At 38.7% G+C, this 15,388-nt stretch overlaps 1 protein-coding gene and 1 pseudogene across 2 annotated transcripts; both read left to right on the plus strand.

The window, feature by feature from the left end:
- The first annotated feature begins 416 nt into the window (after nt 1–416).
- LOC114560065 (intestinal mucin-like protein) lies at nt 417–3,092 on the plus strand (annotated as a pseudogene).
- Nucleotides 3,093–5,436: 2,344 nt separating this feature from the next.
- gtf2h1 (general transcription factor IIH, polypeptide 1) lies at nt 5,437–14,969 on the plus strand. Of its 2 annotated transcripts, none has more exons than XM_028585621.1 (15): nt 5,437–5,646; nt 6,074–6,235; nt 6,330–6,522; nt 6,929–7,094; nt 7,225–7,318; nt 7,603–7,752; nt 7,917–7,996; nt 8,123–8,256; nt 8,336–8,423; nt 8,509–8,597; nt 11,120–11,237; nt 12,980–13,070; nt 13,403–13,518; nt 14,510–14,602; nt 14,680–14,969. In XM_028585621.1, exons 2-15 carry the CDS (start codon nt 6,082–6,084, stop codon nt 14,764–14,766), a joined length of 1,653 nt encoding a protein of 550 aa, XP_028441422.1. In that variant the 5' UTR covers nt 5,437–5,646; nt 6,074–6,081; the 3' UTR covers nt 14,767–14,969. The 2 variants fall into 2 exon arrangements, with proteins under 2 accessions (XP_028441422.1, XP_028441423.1); XM_028585622.1 differs by having other exon boundaries at nt 5,437–5,635.
- Nucleotides 14,970–15,388: the final 419 nt, after the last annotated feature.

Below are 15,388 nucleotides of genomic sequence, written 5' to 3' on the forward strand. Positions count from 1 at the left end.
AGTAATATTATTTACAGGTAAGTAATAAAGCATTGTGGCGTACCTGATATGTCACTAAAGTACATCCAGAAATAATTCCAACATGACAATTATTAATGAAATTAAAAAATGTGAGGGATTGATTGATGTAAACAACTGTACATATATTGTATTTCATTAGCATTGATCGATGTAAAATTATTTTCTTGTTTCATGGATAACATAAATTAGAGATGTATATGTTGTGCATGTGTGCACCTGGGGGGCTTAAACATAATATCTATTTCATGGTATTAGATTGCTAAAAGTACTACTTTGTCCTTTACAGCATGGTGAGTCATGGAGTTTAAATAACTGCACTAAAGATACATGCGACAATGGAAGGGTAATGACAGAACATGTGCTATGTAAACCAGTGACCGAGACCGTATGTGAAAATGGGCTCCAACCAGTCAGGGTTTATGATGAAGGAGGCTGCTGTTTCCACTATGAATGAACTTGTAAGTTCAAATGAAAGTCTTTTTTAAATGTCACATTCAAGTAATGCCCTAAAACTGCTACACTACAAAAAAAACTACAATATATACACTTTTCTGTGATGTGACAACTAATGTAGTCTTCATCTGATATTTGCAGGTGTTTGTTATGGCTGGGGAGATCCTCATTATGTGACATTTTTTCAATATAACATATGACATATTCTTACACAGGACGGAATCCCAAAGACCTTGAACAAGGTAAATTATTTACAAACCTTCTCTTTACTTGAATTTATTTAAATTATATGCAGTGATAATGATGATGATTTGTTTCACCTATCTAATGTTGCAATCGTGTAGGTGTATGTCAACGGCAAGCAGGTAGTCCCAACCTACCTTAATGATGACTTCATCATAACAAGTACAGCAATTGAGCTGCTCTTGAGAATCCCGGCAATTAATGCAGTTGTGATGTTCAAAGGGCTTTTGTTCAGCGTTGACTTGCCATTTTCCCTTTTCCACAACAACACAGAGGGACAGTGTGGTAAAATGATAATCAAATTTATGTTAGACTAAACATGTTGAACAGCAATGAAAATAGATGAAAATATATAAACAGTGCTAGATTAAATATGAAGTGCCAATGGATGTACCAAATGTGGTCCCACATGGGTTGTAATTTCTGTCATGTTAATATTTACTTTCACAAGGTACCTGTGAAAATAACAGGAAAAATGACTGCAGATTACCAAATGGCCAGATTAATCCTGCATGCTCAGAGATGGGAAATTGTTCTGTACCAGATAAGAACAAGCCATATTGTGATAAGCCTCCAAAACCAACCCCAACACCAAAACCTACACCAATACCATGCAAACCTGACATTTGTGAAATTCTGATCAGCAAGTAAGAAGTTACAGAATAAATATGAACACAATAAGTCAATTAATTCTGGCGTATCACTATGATTAACAGCCTACTTTCTTTTTATTTGTACATTAATAGTGTTTGAGCAATGCCACAAAGTACTCTCACCACTACCATTTTATGAAGCCTGTAAATTTGATGTTTGCCACGAGGACAAACCCAACTTTGGTTGTTTCAGTATGGAGGCGTACTCCAAGATGTGTGCTGAAGCATCTGTCTGCATACCCTGGAGGAATGCTACAAACGGACTGTGTGGTAGGAGGGTTTACTAGAAAGCTAACATTGTTATTTTGAGATGTCCACATTACCTTTTTTATCACTTTGATATTTATATCCCCTATCTCTTGTTGTAGAATATACATGTCCAAAATACAAGGTCTACAAGGCTTGTGGACCAACTGTTGTACAAACATGCAATGCAAGGTAATTGCTCAGTGCTATAATCAATATTATGAATCAAATAATGTCAGCAGCTAGTAATTTTTGGGGCATTTTAGTCCTTTGTTTGACAGGATAGCTTAAGACAGGAAAATGGAGAGAGAGGGGGAATGACATACAGCAAAGGGCCGCAGGTCAGAATCGAAGCTGTGGGGCGCATGCTCAACCACGTGAGCTACCTAGGTGCCACTGCAGCTTGTCATTTAACAAGACTAGAGTCTATAGCCAAGCTAGTGACTCTTAGAGGCTGTTATTAGGCTGAATTAAATGTAAACCCCAGCATACACACAATGACAATGCAATTTAGTCATAAACCAAAGTAGTACACATTCAAATTTTGATTTGATGATGGCATTAGATGAAAAGTAAAGGGATTACCAAGGTGGGAATCAATGTCTATACCAAATGGCACTGCAATCCACCCAATAGTTTTGAGACATTTCACTTAAAACCACAAATGGCAACAGCTTGGAGGCGCTAGAGGGAATGTCAGCGGATCACCAAATTTATTAGGATTCATCCTGTGAGGACCATGAATGTCTTTTCAAACTTTGATGGCAATCAATCCAATAGCTGTTAAAATACTCCAGTCTGAACCAAAGTTGTGGACCAACAAACCAACACTGCTATCTCTAGAGCGCTAGCCAATACTTGGTGTTTGCACTGCATTATACTGATCATTTATAATTTTAAAAATGAAATACTTATGTCTGTTTTTCACCATAAATTGTCTTTATATTTAGATACAATGAAGAGTATGCACGAAAATGCCAGGGAAAAAAATGGAAACCACAACCAAGCTTGTACTGGCTTCATGGAGGGATGTTTCTGCCCAGAGGGGCTGACTCTGTTCAGTTCGAATTCTGACCTTTGTGTCTCCATCTGTAAGAGCATTTTCTGTTTTGAAGAATTCAAAAATTCTAATTCTTTGTGAATGAATTCATGTAAACAGATTGTTTTTATTGTTTTAGGTTGCACTGGACCTGATGGCCAACCTAAACAGGTAAGTAGCTACAATACATGACTAATTATCATTATTCACACAGTGTTCATTGCTGTTACGGCATTAACTCTTTTCCGTCTCTCAAACAGCTTGGTGATACTTGGCAGAGTGGCTGTAAGCAGTGTGCTTGTGATAAGAACGCTCTGAGTGTTCGGTGTGAGCCTCTAATATGTCCCGCTCAAGAACTAATAACCTGTACTGAGGAAGGAGAGGTGTTGGTGGCCCATACAGTGGACTGCTGTGAGAGACTGACCTGTGGTGAGTGATAAAGTACACACACTTACACATCTGCTCACATTATGTTTTATATTGGATCTTTAAATAAAGAAGATACACACTCTTGGAACTCCACTGATTTTACACACAAATATCAGTTTTCTCTCCATAGAGAGTACTATTTAGCTTATGAAACAGTTGTATGATCCTCTTCTACGTATTAGATGTCTAAAACCAGAGAAAATACATCCAGTTGCCAGTTGCCAGCTAAAATTGATGCAGTCTAATACAGCAGTCCTGCAATAAATCCTGAATACATTCATTAGGCTAAATGTGTTCCGTTCTAGAGAGGTGTTGTTTCAACTTTATGATCATTTGGGAGGATGTAGTTTGTGGTGCTGTTGAACTGTATTGCATTATACTGACTGGTGTTTCTGTCTCTGCTGCTTTCCATAATAAGTCAGTGAATCAATCGGTGGAAATTGTGTTCATTCAGTTAAGAGAGCCATTAATATTTTAAGCTGTAAGTAAGTGTATGTAACAAGTATTTGCCTGTTTTACAGGAGTACCTGTAATAATTTAACTAGCACGATGCAGCACTCCTACATTTCAGTTGACAAGTGTGGCTGCCAAGTCGCTGAATGTAAAGACAACATTTAAAACAAAACTAACGTTAATTAAAGGGAAATCTAACTAATATACTTTATTAAACTTAAACAATTCCTCTCCAAAAACTATTAGAGTGAAGACTCAATATGTGAAGACACACACACTCCTTAGGATTCAGCATCGCCAAATAAGGGTGAATAAGTTAAACCTTTTAAACAGCAGAGATGTGGTGTCCTGGTGTCTCTTTTAGCTTTTGAAGAGGTTGATCTTTTTGAAAACTAAACAATGTGGTGTTTTTAGTCTTAGAGGGTCTTTTTCTTACTTTTACTGTAAATGACTTGAGTGATAAAAGACACATGAATGGCTTTAGATATTACAGTACATTGTCATTGTCTTTTGGGGAATGGGATTATATTTGTGGTAACATGTGAAAGATTTAAAACATGGATTGATTTTAAATGGTTTTTCATTATTTCTAACAGCACCGTCAACATAAATGATCTTACAACCCATTGAATATATAATGAAAAGAGTGTAAAGAATATCCAAACTATCTTCGTCCATCATCTGATGTTTTAAATCTGAATGTCTTCATTGTCATTAAAACTCTCATTCTTGCTGAAGATCATGTGTTCTTGTTTTTTTTATTCCTTAGCTATTTTTTACGAGGATTTGTCTTGTGTTTGCATGATGCACTGTTGTGAGCAAGGAGAATCTCTTCATTTCAATTGAAAACATGTATTTTGCCTATGACACCATAATTTATAAGTTTATATGTATACAACTTTTGATTATTTGATATGTAGAAATCTCACCTACAAACACATACAGTACATTGAGTTGTAGTCCACTTCCAATAATAGATCAACTAACTTGTTTAATAATTTATTATTTTTATTTATTAAGTGATACTTCTAGGAATGACAAAAAGCCTACCTTTTCCACAATAAGCAAACATTGTTTTTATGTAATGTGCACATTTCTCTAGTCTTATCCATAGGTGCACAATCAAAACCTGGGGAGCATTAGTTGTTGCTAATTGCACTTCTTCTTGGTTGAATTAACAAGCAGCTGAGTTACCTCTAAAGCAGTTGTTCTCAGATTCATTTGAATAAGCACACCAATATAAACTAAAATAAAAATACAGTACAACTAGACTTCGACACCTCCAAAGGACTTTGCAGGATAAATTCAGTAAAAGAGGTTTACTTTTGATGTCTAATAAACGAAGTAAATTCATTTGTGAACTCTGTAATATGATATGCATTCGAAATAAATAGAGGAGCTTGGAATCCGTTGCAAGTTTTTTTTTACATTTTCCAAATTTCTTTTCTGCCATCTCCTACCCCGTCGGAGGCAAAATGAAAATAATGTATAAATACAAATTAAGGTAATACATTGAATTCATATTAAATTTTAAATACAATAAATATGAATATCTGTTTAAGCAAATTATATTGTACCGAATTTTATAAAACGTGCTATTTCAATTAGGTTTAATATCATCATTAATAACATTCACATTAGTGGTAATAGATTTGTTATGATTAAACCAGAGACGGTTTAGTTACAGAGAATCTTTGGTTAAACTGATATATTATTATTATTATTATTATTATTATTATTATTATTATTATTATTATTATTATTATTAAAGTATTTATATTATCTGGATCATGCTTGTAAAGAGCACTCGGCGGTATAATACAAAAGTAGTAATCTGCCATAACAAGAAGAAGAAAAAGATGTAAAGAGCACTCCGGGCTCTAACTGGAACTGGTTCTTTATCGCGTTATCCAGTCGGAACGTTTTCAGTGTAGCACACCGTTACTGTCATGTCGGCGCTGAAGTCAGGACGCTCACTGTTTGAGTAGTCAATTCTGTTTAAATTAACTAATTCAGTTATTTCTATATTCAAGAATACATTGATTTGAGATTGTGTATTAAGAGAAACGAGGTAACCATCACAGTATCGATTTATGAGGTAACGTTAAAGTAAGTTTATTGACGACTTCTCCGTCAGCCTTTTTCTCTTCTTGATTGTTAACGTAAGCTAACGTAAAACAGGTTAGCGAAGTTAATATAATAAAACCGTCAACACAACAGTTGCTTGCTTGTGTTTAGATCGCGTTACCTAGCAGAGGATAACGCTATGTAGGAAGAATGGCATTTTTTGAGGACGTTGTTGTGGAATCGACTGAAATAGTTCTTGCTTGCATATCATACAAAGGGCTTAATATCTTCTGGTAATGTTACTTGCTTTATTCTTGCTACCATTAATGTTGCTAATGTTAATGCTGTAACTTCAGGTCAACGAGTTAACACGGTTCTTTCTAATGCCCAGTTTATCATTTTACACACTGATTAGATCAATACTGCTGTGCAGGACATGGTTATTAATGATAATCCATTTCTTTTTCAGTTTGAGCCATGTCATCACTATCAGAGGAGGTGCTGCTGGTGGTGAAAAAGGTTCGCCAGAGGAAGCAGGATGGCACACTTTATCTGATGGCTGAACGTATAGCCTGGGGTCCAGAGGGCAAAGACCGCTTCACAGTCAGCCACTTATATGCAGATATTCGCTGTGAGTACTCCTATACCATCCAATTACAAGTAGTGCTAAAATAAATATGTGTTGGTGATGTAATCAAGCTGCACTTTATTTGTTCTCTATACAGGTCAGAAGATCAGCCCAGATGGTAAAGCCAAAATTCAGCTCCAGCTGGTGCTTCACACTGGCGAGAGTACCACATTCCACTTTTCCAATGAGAGCAGTGCACTCAAAGACAGAGATGCTGCCAAGGAGCTGCTGCAGCAGCTGCTGCCCAAGTTCAAGAAGAAAGCCAACAAGGAACTGGAGGAGAAAAACAGGTTAGACTCAGTTGTTTTAACAAGATTGTCCTTAAGGATACATCTGGTAATATTGTCTGTTTTTCTTACCGTTATCAAATTGCATTAAAAGACCAAAACCAACAATGAATTTCCCCTTCTAACGAGTATTGTCTGTGTAACCAAAGAGCTACATTATGTAAAAAAAAAAAAATATTACAAACACACCAATGAGCCACAGATGTTCCTTCATTGTACTTTATTTTGAGTCAATCCCACATACACAGTTCCGTGTATGCATAACTCAATAGAGCGCCGTATCCATCCACAACAAAAACTCACTTTACTCCTTAATGTCTTCATCTCAAAATTAGTTATGAGGAATTTGGGCAATCTATTCATTAATAATTTTTGTTTTAAAATATTGTTCTCATAATTTCTCTTGTAGGATGCTTCAAGAAGATCCAGTGCTTTTTCAGTTGTATAAGGATCTTGTGGTGAGCCAGGTGATCAGTGCAGATGAATTCTGGGCCAACCGGTTAGGAGACATAAACAACGCAGACCCCACTTTATCCAACAATAAACAGGAAGTCGGTATATCTGGAGCCTTTCTGGTGAGTACATCAAGTCTGGCATAATTAGACCAGACATTTTGAAAACAATCTTAAATTTCATAATTGATTCAAGCATGGGCAACTTCAGCATTAACAACATAGTTTTAAACATAATTTGTGTGCATTACAGGCAGACATTAGACCTCAGACAGATGGCTGCAATGGCTTGAGATATAATCTGACAGCTGATATTATTGAATCCATCTTCAGAACATACCCTGCAGGTAAATGATTAAATCTCATCTTGGGAGTTAGCTCATCAGTTGGAACAGTAATGATAGACCAGTAAAATGCTGCTACAAGCTTAGATTTTCTTTTCAACTAACAACTACAACAATCACAGCCAGCCAGAGAGGGAGAATTGCTTTCAGCTGGTATATCTTTAGATAAATAGTTTAGTGCATTCCTGTTCACCTCAATGACTGATATTAAATGTGCAGCAGTGTTCCTAGACACTGCAACTAGATTGTGCTAAATATATTAATATTGACTTGCATTGTACTTGCAGTGAAGGAGAAGTATAGTGAAAATGTGCCTCATAATCTGACGGAGAAGGAGTTCTGGACCCGCTTTTTCCAGTCCCATTATTTTCACAGAGACCGCATCAACACAGGAACACAGGATATCTTCTCAGAGTGTGCCAAGCAGGATGAAAAGGGTAGGACTTTAAAACCTTTTCAGGTCCAAATCTAACATATACATGCAAGGATTTTCTACAGATGTCAATACATGTTTTATTTTTAACATTTAATTAATTACTGCAAACAAAACCACTAAGCCACAAATCTGTTTTCATGTGTTTTTTTAAACTGTCTAATGCAGGGTTAAAATCTATGGTGGTTCAAGGAGTGAAGAATCCTTTAGTCGACCTCCTGTCGTTAGAGGATAAAACATTAGACGAGGTGAGATTTTTTGATTAGCCAATCGCTGCCACGTCTTTCTACTAAAAAAGAAATGATTTTACCTGTATAGCTTTCTTTTTCCTCTTTCTCCTTCAACCTCAAGACTTGGTGTTTTCTGTGACACAGGGTTATGGATTTTGCAAAACATTTCCATCAACTTCCAATTCGAACAGGACAGTGAAAGAGAGCAGCAACTCTGCCATTATAAAGCGGTTCAACCATCACAGTGCCATGGTGCTGGCAGCAGGCTCACGCAAGGGGTAAAGAAATAACTTTTGAAAAAAAATATTACTTGCTTAGTCTCTTCAATTTGTATCTAACTGTATCATATTTTCAAAGGGAAACACCAGCTGACCACATTTGTGAGACAAGCAGTACAGATGGAAACTCAAGGGATTCTGACTTCTTCCAGCCTCCTGTAAAGAAGGTATGATGGCTCTGCAGCTTTAACAGAGTTTTTCCAAAATATGCTATATTACTCTAACACTTTTTCTGTTGGCAAACTTCCTTAGGTTAAATTACAAGAAGTCATAGAATATGAAGATCTGCAAAGGGAAAACAGACCAAAAACAATTGCATTAAACCTCAAGAAGTCTGACAGGTACATTGTCCACATTTTATTTTTGATTCTTTGTTCCATACAGGGTAACTGTTAATTGTTAACTCCAAATGGTTATGATTATTGCAAATATTTTTGTAGATTATGTTCATCCTAATATGTTCATCTAGCACATAAAAAAACAGACATTAACAGTGGGTGATGATGTTGTTTGCCACATTGTCACAAAACTCAGTATTAAACGGGTGATAGAATGATTATATAGGATATTTCACACTGTTCCTTAAAGGAACACGCCGACTTATTGGGACTTAAGCTTATTCACCGTATCCCCCAGAGTTAGATAAGTCCATACATACCCTTCTCATCTCCGTGTGTGTTGTAACTGTGTCTGACGGCTCCACCAGTAGCAGCCCAGCACAGAACCTGCAGGTAACTGGTTCCAACAATCCTACTGCTCCAAATAAGTGACAAAATAACGCCAACATATTCCTATTTACATGTTGTGATTTGTAGAATCACAGCGTGTACAAAAAAACATCTTAACATGAGACACAGCCATCTTCTAACCCTAAACAAACCGGGAACTATATTCTCAGAAAGGCTTGCTGCAAAGCAAATCACTCCGCCCAAGTAGCAGAAGTACCTGAGCTTCGCCTTCTGAGAGTATAGTTCCCAGTTTGTTTACAGTTAGAAGATGGCTGTGTGTCATGTTATGTTGTTCTTTGTACACGCTGTGACTCTACAAATCACAACATGTAAATGGGAACATGTTGGTGTTATTTTGTCAGTTATTCGGAGCAGTAGGCTAGTTGGAACCAGTTACCTGCAGGTTCTGTGCTAGGCTAAACTAAGGCTGGAACCGTCAGACAGGCAAGCCATAAACTCAACAACTAATGTTACTGTACAAAGCATGGGATACAGAGTTTCATTAGTTTATTCATCCTCCAGTGTGGCGCACGCGCTCGCGCACACACACACACACACACACACACACACACACACCTATGCTTTCGACACTGTGTTCCCCGAGGATCCATGTTGGAGAAAAAAAGTTAACGTACCGTGAACCGGCCGCCGGCAGACAGCACCTGCGCACCGCCCATTGGGTGTCCACTGTGCCGCTGCATTAAATCCACATGTCCCACTCCATTGTCCAATGTCTACTCTTTGAGTAGACAGACAGCGCGCAGCGGGGTCTGAAGGTGTACAGTCCGGGAAGCAAGCCAGCGATCTGGGCAGGCGCTGGCCTCTCCCACGTCATACTGTGGAGCTTCCAAAACAGTCATACTAAATTTGCCATTAGTCATCAATTTTTGTAAAACGGCCCATATTTGAGCTCTACATAGTTGGATTTCTCACATAAAAAAGTGAATTTAGTAATGAAATATCAGACGAACAATGTATAACATTTCTGAGATCTGCGCGACTTAGATTCACAAGACAAACTGATCCCAGATCAGTGGGCTATGTAAATGTTGGGGCGTGACAAAGATAGAAGGTGGAGCCAAATAAGGAGGAGCCACCAAGTTGACGTCAACTCGGTGGTTCGTTGAGATTTGCAGAGAAAAGAGATGTCAATGGGATTTTGAGGTTTTATGTATGTCCTATTTACCCACCAAACTGTCATTATTCAACTATGACAAGGTAAACTCGATTTTGCGTTCTATCACCCCTTTAAGTATTCGGTGAATAATATATGAAACCGAAAGTAAGAAGATTTTTCTGCATTTTAAAATCTGTAGTCTCGCTTTGCCAGACCCTCCTCCAAAGCGCGCTGGAGGAGAGTCTCCAGAGAGAGAGTATTCCACATAGCGTTGGGGGAACGTGCTCTGGTTTATTGCCATTTCTTTAAACCTGTCTGGATTTACCTTGCAGAAATCTGAGAAAATGTTAACCATAGTCCTCATAAATCGACCAGAGTTTAAAATGTCAACACAAAAGAAGCCCAAGGCAACGGATATCTGGCCTAAATGAGTGAAATCCAGCGGATTTTCCAGCAGCAATGGAGCATTCCCAAAAGTTGAACGTCAAGGATGTAGACTTTAAAATCTGTAACCACCAAATATTTTGTGTTTTTACTTATAATTGACTTTTGTTATCAATTGTCTTTCCATCAGCTGGACAGAGATGAAAAAATAAATTAATTGTGCTCTCAGCTCTAGCTAAGCCTCTGTCACTTTAAGACATTTTCAGTTTCAGTAGCCAGAAATCAACTGTGCAGAATTTGGGAAGAGGCTCATCACTTCCTCTGGACACTGGACAGAGTCCTCACTTTAAACTGTTCCTAAATAGATTTGGTATTTCATTTTACAGGTCAGATGTATTGCTTTCATGTATGTATTGTATTTGCTGTGTTGAAGTTCCTGCCAGTGGCCATAACACCAAAATTTCACTTCAGCATATAAAGTGAATGTATGAAAATTGAGGTAGAGGGGATAGGTTGCTCTTCTATTTTGCAGACCCCACTTTATGCTTTCAAACAGGCATTGTATTCTCAGTATTCTCAGTTGAATTTATGGTGACGTGTTCTAAATTATTTTCTTCTCACTCCCTCTTATAAGGTATGCTCATGGTCCTGTGCCACTTCAGTCCCAACACTATACAACAAGTCAGGATATCATCAACTCTGTCAACTACATCCGGCATGAGATGCTTAATTACAAACCCAACCTCACTCAGGTTAGATTCTACACACTGTTTTACATATTCACCAGATTGAAATTAGGTTGGCTGCACAGAACAAACAGTCTGGATTGGGAGTCAACAATCATTGCCCTTTGGACAAAGATTTATGATCATCTTTGTAGTTTGATCCATTCATACACCGCTCAGAAGTTCAATAACAACACATTCTCAGTTTTTTTTTTTTTTTTTTAATGTTTACACGTTTATTTCACACGTCATCAACGTATCATTAAACACAATTTCATAAGGTACAATGATCATATATAAGTCGCATGAAATGGGGAACCCCAAATAAGCTACTAAAAGCTTTTCTGAGGGGGCCCGATAACTATAAACAACAACAGATAATATACAAACCAAAACTCAATTTACCATAGACAATACAAAATACAGATACTTAGACCAGACTTCGACATACTTAGACTAACATAGACAAATACTACAAACAGACAGACGGTCCCAGCACAAACTATAGCATTTAAAGAATAATCAATAATCCTATGTTATGAGAAATTTTTCCTTGAGACCTTTCTTGAAGATGGAGAAAGAATACGACACTTTAAAGCGCCCATATAATGCTCATTTTCAGGTTCATAATTGTATTTTAAGGTTGTATCAGAATAGGTTTACATGGTTTAATTTTCAAAAAACACCATATTTTTGTTGTTGTACTGCACAGCTCTCTCTCACTGCTGCAGATCCTCTTTTCACCTGGTCTCTGTTTTAGCTACAGAGTGAGACCTCTTTTCTTCTTCTTCTGTACTATCTTTGATTGCACATGCACAGTAGCTCAGATGTAGATCATGTCAGCTAGCTAACTCTAGAGACAGTAAAAGAGAGCCTGTTTCTCCAACTTTGGTCAGTTACAAGGCAGGATTAGCTGGGAGACTTCTTCTAAATGAGGGCGCACATGTAAGTAGTTCTTTTGTAGATTATGGTGAACTTGTGTGTGTTGTAGCAGTGCTTTGCTATTGAGAATGAGGTAGCATGCTAGCGTTAGCATTATGCTACGAGCTAATGGTTGCGGTTAGCCAGCTCGTTTCGGCTTGTGACGTCACAAGTGATTAGGTGTTTTTTCCTTGTGTCATAAGTGTGCAGGGGACAACTGATTGGAATAAGCTCACATAAATGGTAGTTTAACCTATGGATAACCTGGAATATCATGCATTCTGAAAGGCATTGTATTTGGTAAGCCTTAATAAAGACAACAAAATAGAGGAAGAGCGGGGGTATTGGGCTCAGACCACGTTAATTCCCGTATGATTTTTTTTCTGTAAAATCTGTAGTTTTTTCAAGTGGCTGTGAAAAATGTTACACCATATGACATTACAATAGTTTAAATGGGGCTCAAACAAAGTTTTGTATAAGGTGGGAAGTGCTGAGTGTGGAAGAAAATGTCTTAAAAAAATAGTCCAACATATTTAGATATTTTTTTTGTTAATGATCAATATGGCATTTGAAATTTAAACATTCATCAATATAGACTAATAATATTATAATATTAAGATCAGGAAGCCTGTTACTCCAGTCAAACACATCCAGGTTTCCCAATTCTTGGTACCTCCAGCAGCACTATTTGTTTGGCTATAGCAAACTATAATAAAAAGCTAAGAACGTGATTTTAAGATCATGAACACTTGATTATGTTTGAATATTAATGTGTTTTAAGAAATGTAAATAGTTCAAACTAGGAATGGTGCCTTCAAAGTGTTTAACACAGTAATAACTTTTTGCAGGTGTTGTCCAGCACGACAGCCAGTTCTGCCATTGCAGCACTTTCTCCAGGTGGTGTCCTCATGAAGGCAGCAACACAGCAAGCCATAAATCGTAAGTGTGTTGGACAATTGCTAAATAACATTATTACTTATTTTGAAAGTTGGTGATCACTGACCAGTGTGTGTCAGTAGCATATCTGTAGTGTGTGAGGTCGCTTCCACGCTAATTTCCAACCAGTCACATAGTTTGTCCTGCCCAGGTTGTTGGCGATCCTGGTCGTGTGCAATTCACAGCAAAGCTGAGTCGAATGACTAGGGTTAACCCATTCAAAAACACAGTCGACCTTGGTATAACCCTGGTTGAGCCCTGGGTGTGAAAAGGGGTATTGGACTGCTGTCTATTTTGTCTATTCTTTTTAATCTTTGTTTGTTGTTTTTTTTCAGAAATGGTACCTACTGAGGTTCAAGGAGAGTTGAAGCATCTTTATGTAGCTGCTGGAGAGTTGTTGAGACACTTCTGGTCCTGTTTTCCTGTAAACACGCCATTTTTAGAGGAGAAGGTGACTAATAATAACTTTATTGAAAGAGGTCAAATTATTATTGTAACAGTAAGTCATTACCATTTTCCATGTATTGACACCCATGATTTTGAAAAAAAAAATCAATTGGCACTTCTAATACTCCGCCGCTTGTACTCTGGATCTCGTTCTTTCGGTCATGACCCAGCCTTCATGACCATAGGTGAGGGTAGGAACGAAAACTGACCGGTAGATCGAGAGCTTTGCCTTCTGGCTCAGCTCTCTTTTCGTCCCAACGGTGCGGTAGATTGAATGTAATACCGCACCCGCTGCACCGATTCCCCGAACAATCTCCCGCTCCATTGTCCCCTCACTCGCAAACAAAACCCCAAGGTACTTGAACTCCTTCACTTGGGGTAAGGACTCATTCCCTACCTGGAGTAGGCACTCCATCGGTTTCCTGCTGAGAACCATGGCCTCAGATTTAGAGGTGCTGATCCTCATCCCAACCGCTTCACTCTCGGCTGCGAACCGATCCAGTGAGTGCTGAAGGTCGCAGGCCGATGATGCCATCAGGACCACATCATCTGCAAAGAGCAGCGATGAGATCCCCAGCCCACCAAACCGCAACCCCTCCCCACCCCGACTACGCCTCGATATCCTGTCCATAAATGTTACAAACAGGATTGGTGACAAAGCGCAGTCCTGGCGGGTTTCCTCAGGAGGGTGGCTGGCGTCTCCCTTAGAGATAGGGTGAGAAGCTCAGTCATCCGTGAGGAGCTCGGAGTAGAGCCGCTGCTCCTTCGTGTCGAAAGGAGCCAGTTGAGGTGGTTCGGGCATCTGGTAAGGATGCCCCCTGGGCGCCTCCTTAGGGAGGTGTTCCAGGCACGTCCAGCTGGGAGGAGGCCTCGGGGAAGACCCAGGACTAGGTGGAGGGATTATATCTCCAACCTGGCCTGGGAACGCCTCGGAATTTTGATGCTAAAAAAAACAAAAATCTTCAGATTTGTTCTTATCATACTTTTTCATATAGGTGATGAAAATGAAGTCAAACCTCGAGAGATTTCAGATGACCAAGCTTTGTCCTTTTCAGGAGAAGATTCAGCGTCAGTACTTAAGTACAAACGTAAGTCTCTAAGCTATCAATGATGACACAATGTCTTATACCAGGTGGCACTTGTATTAAATGTCATATCCCCACAGCTCACTGGGCATTTGGAGGAAATGTTGCAGACAGCCTATCGCAAGTTCCACGTCTGGCAAACCCGCCGCATGTTGAGGAAAACCTGAGGTCTGATGCTTTGTCAAAGAGAGGACAAGGAAGACATTACAGTATATGGACAAGTGACCTGAGAAGTTTTTCCAGACTGCTGTGTAGAGAACACAGATCACAGCCTGATGGGACAAGATTCACAGAGGCTTAATGAGGATATAGATGGACGCTGCTACATCCCCAACTGTTCAACCGAGACTAACTGCATCTCAGTCACAAATAACTGTAATTTGTTTCTTTATCTTTTGTTTGTCTTTTCTCAATGGTTGAGAGATTGGTGCCGGTAATGGTTAAATGGGACTTTTAAAATGGTGTAATATGACCAAATGGAAAATTAGAAAGGCACTCAGGACAGGCTGATGTGTGAAATGCAAGCAGAGGACAGCCAACACGTGTTTCGTCAGTGCACAGAGCAGAGAAATAGAGCTACAAGGAGCCTGTCTGAGCACTATGTCAATTTGGGGAACAAAGTTCCAAAAAATCTGAAGCAAATATAGCAATACTGATAAGAGTGTGTGTGTGTGTGTGTGTGTGTGTGTGTGTGTGTGTGTGTGTGTGTGTGTGTGTGTGTGTGTGTGTGTGTGTGTGTGTGTGTGTGTGTGTGTGTGTGTGTGTGTGTGTGTGTGTGTGTGTGTGTGT

The sequence above is a fragment of the Perca flavescens genome, chromosome 8 (genome assembly GCF_004354835.1).
Source record: "Perca flavescens isolate YP-PL-M2 chromosome 8, PFLA_1.0, whole genome shotgun sequence".
Lineage (NCBI taxonomy): Eukaryota > Metazoa > Chordata > Actinopteri > Perciformes > Percidae > Perca > Perca flavescens.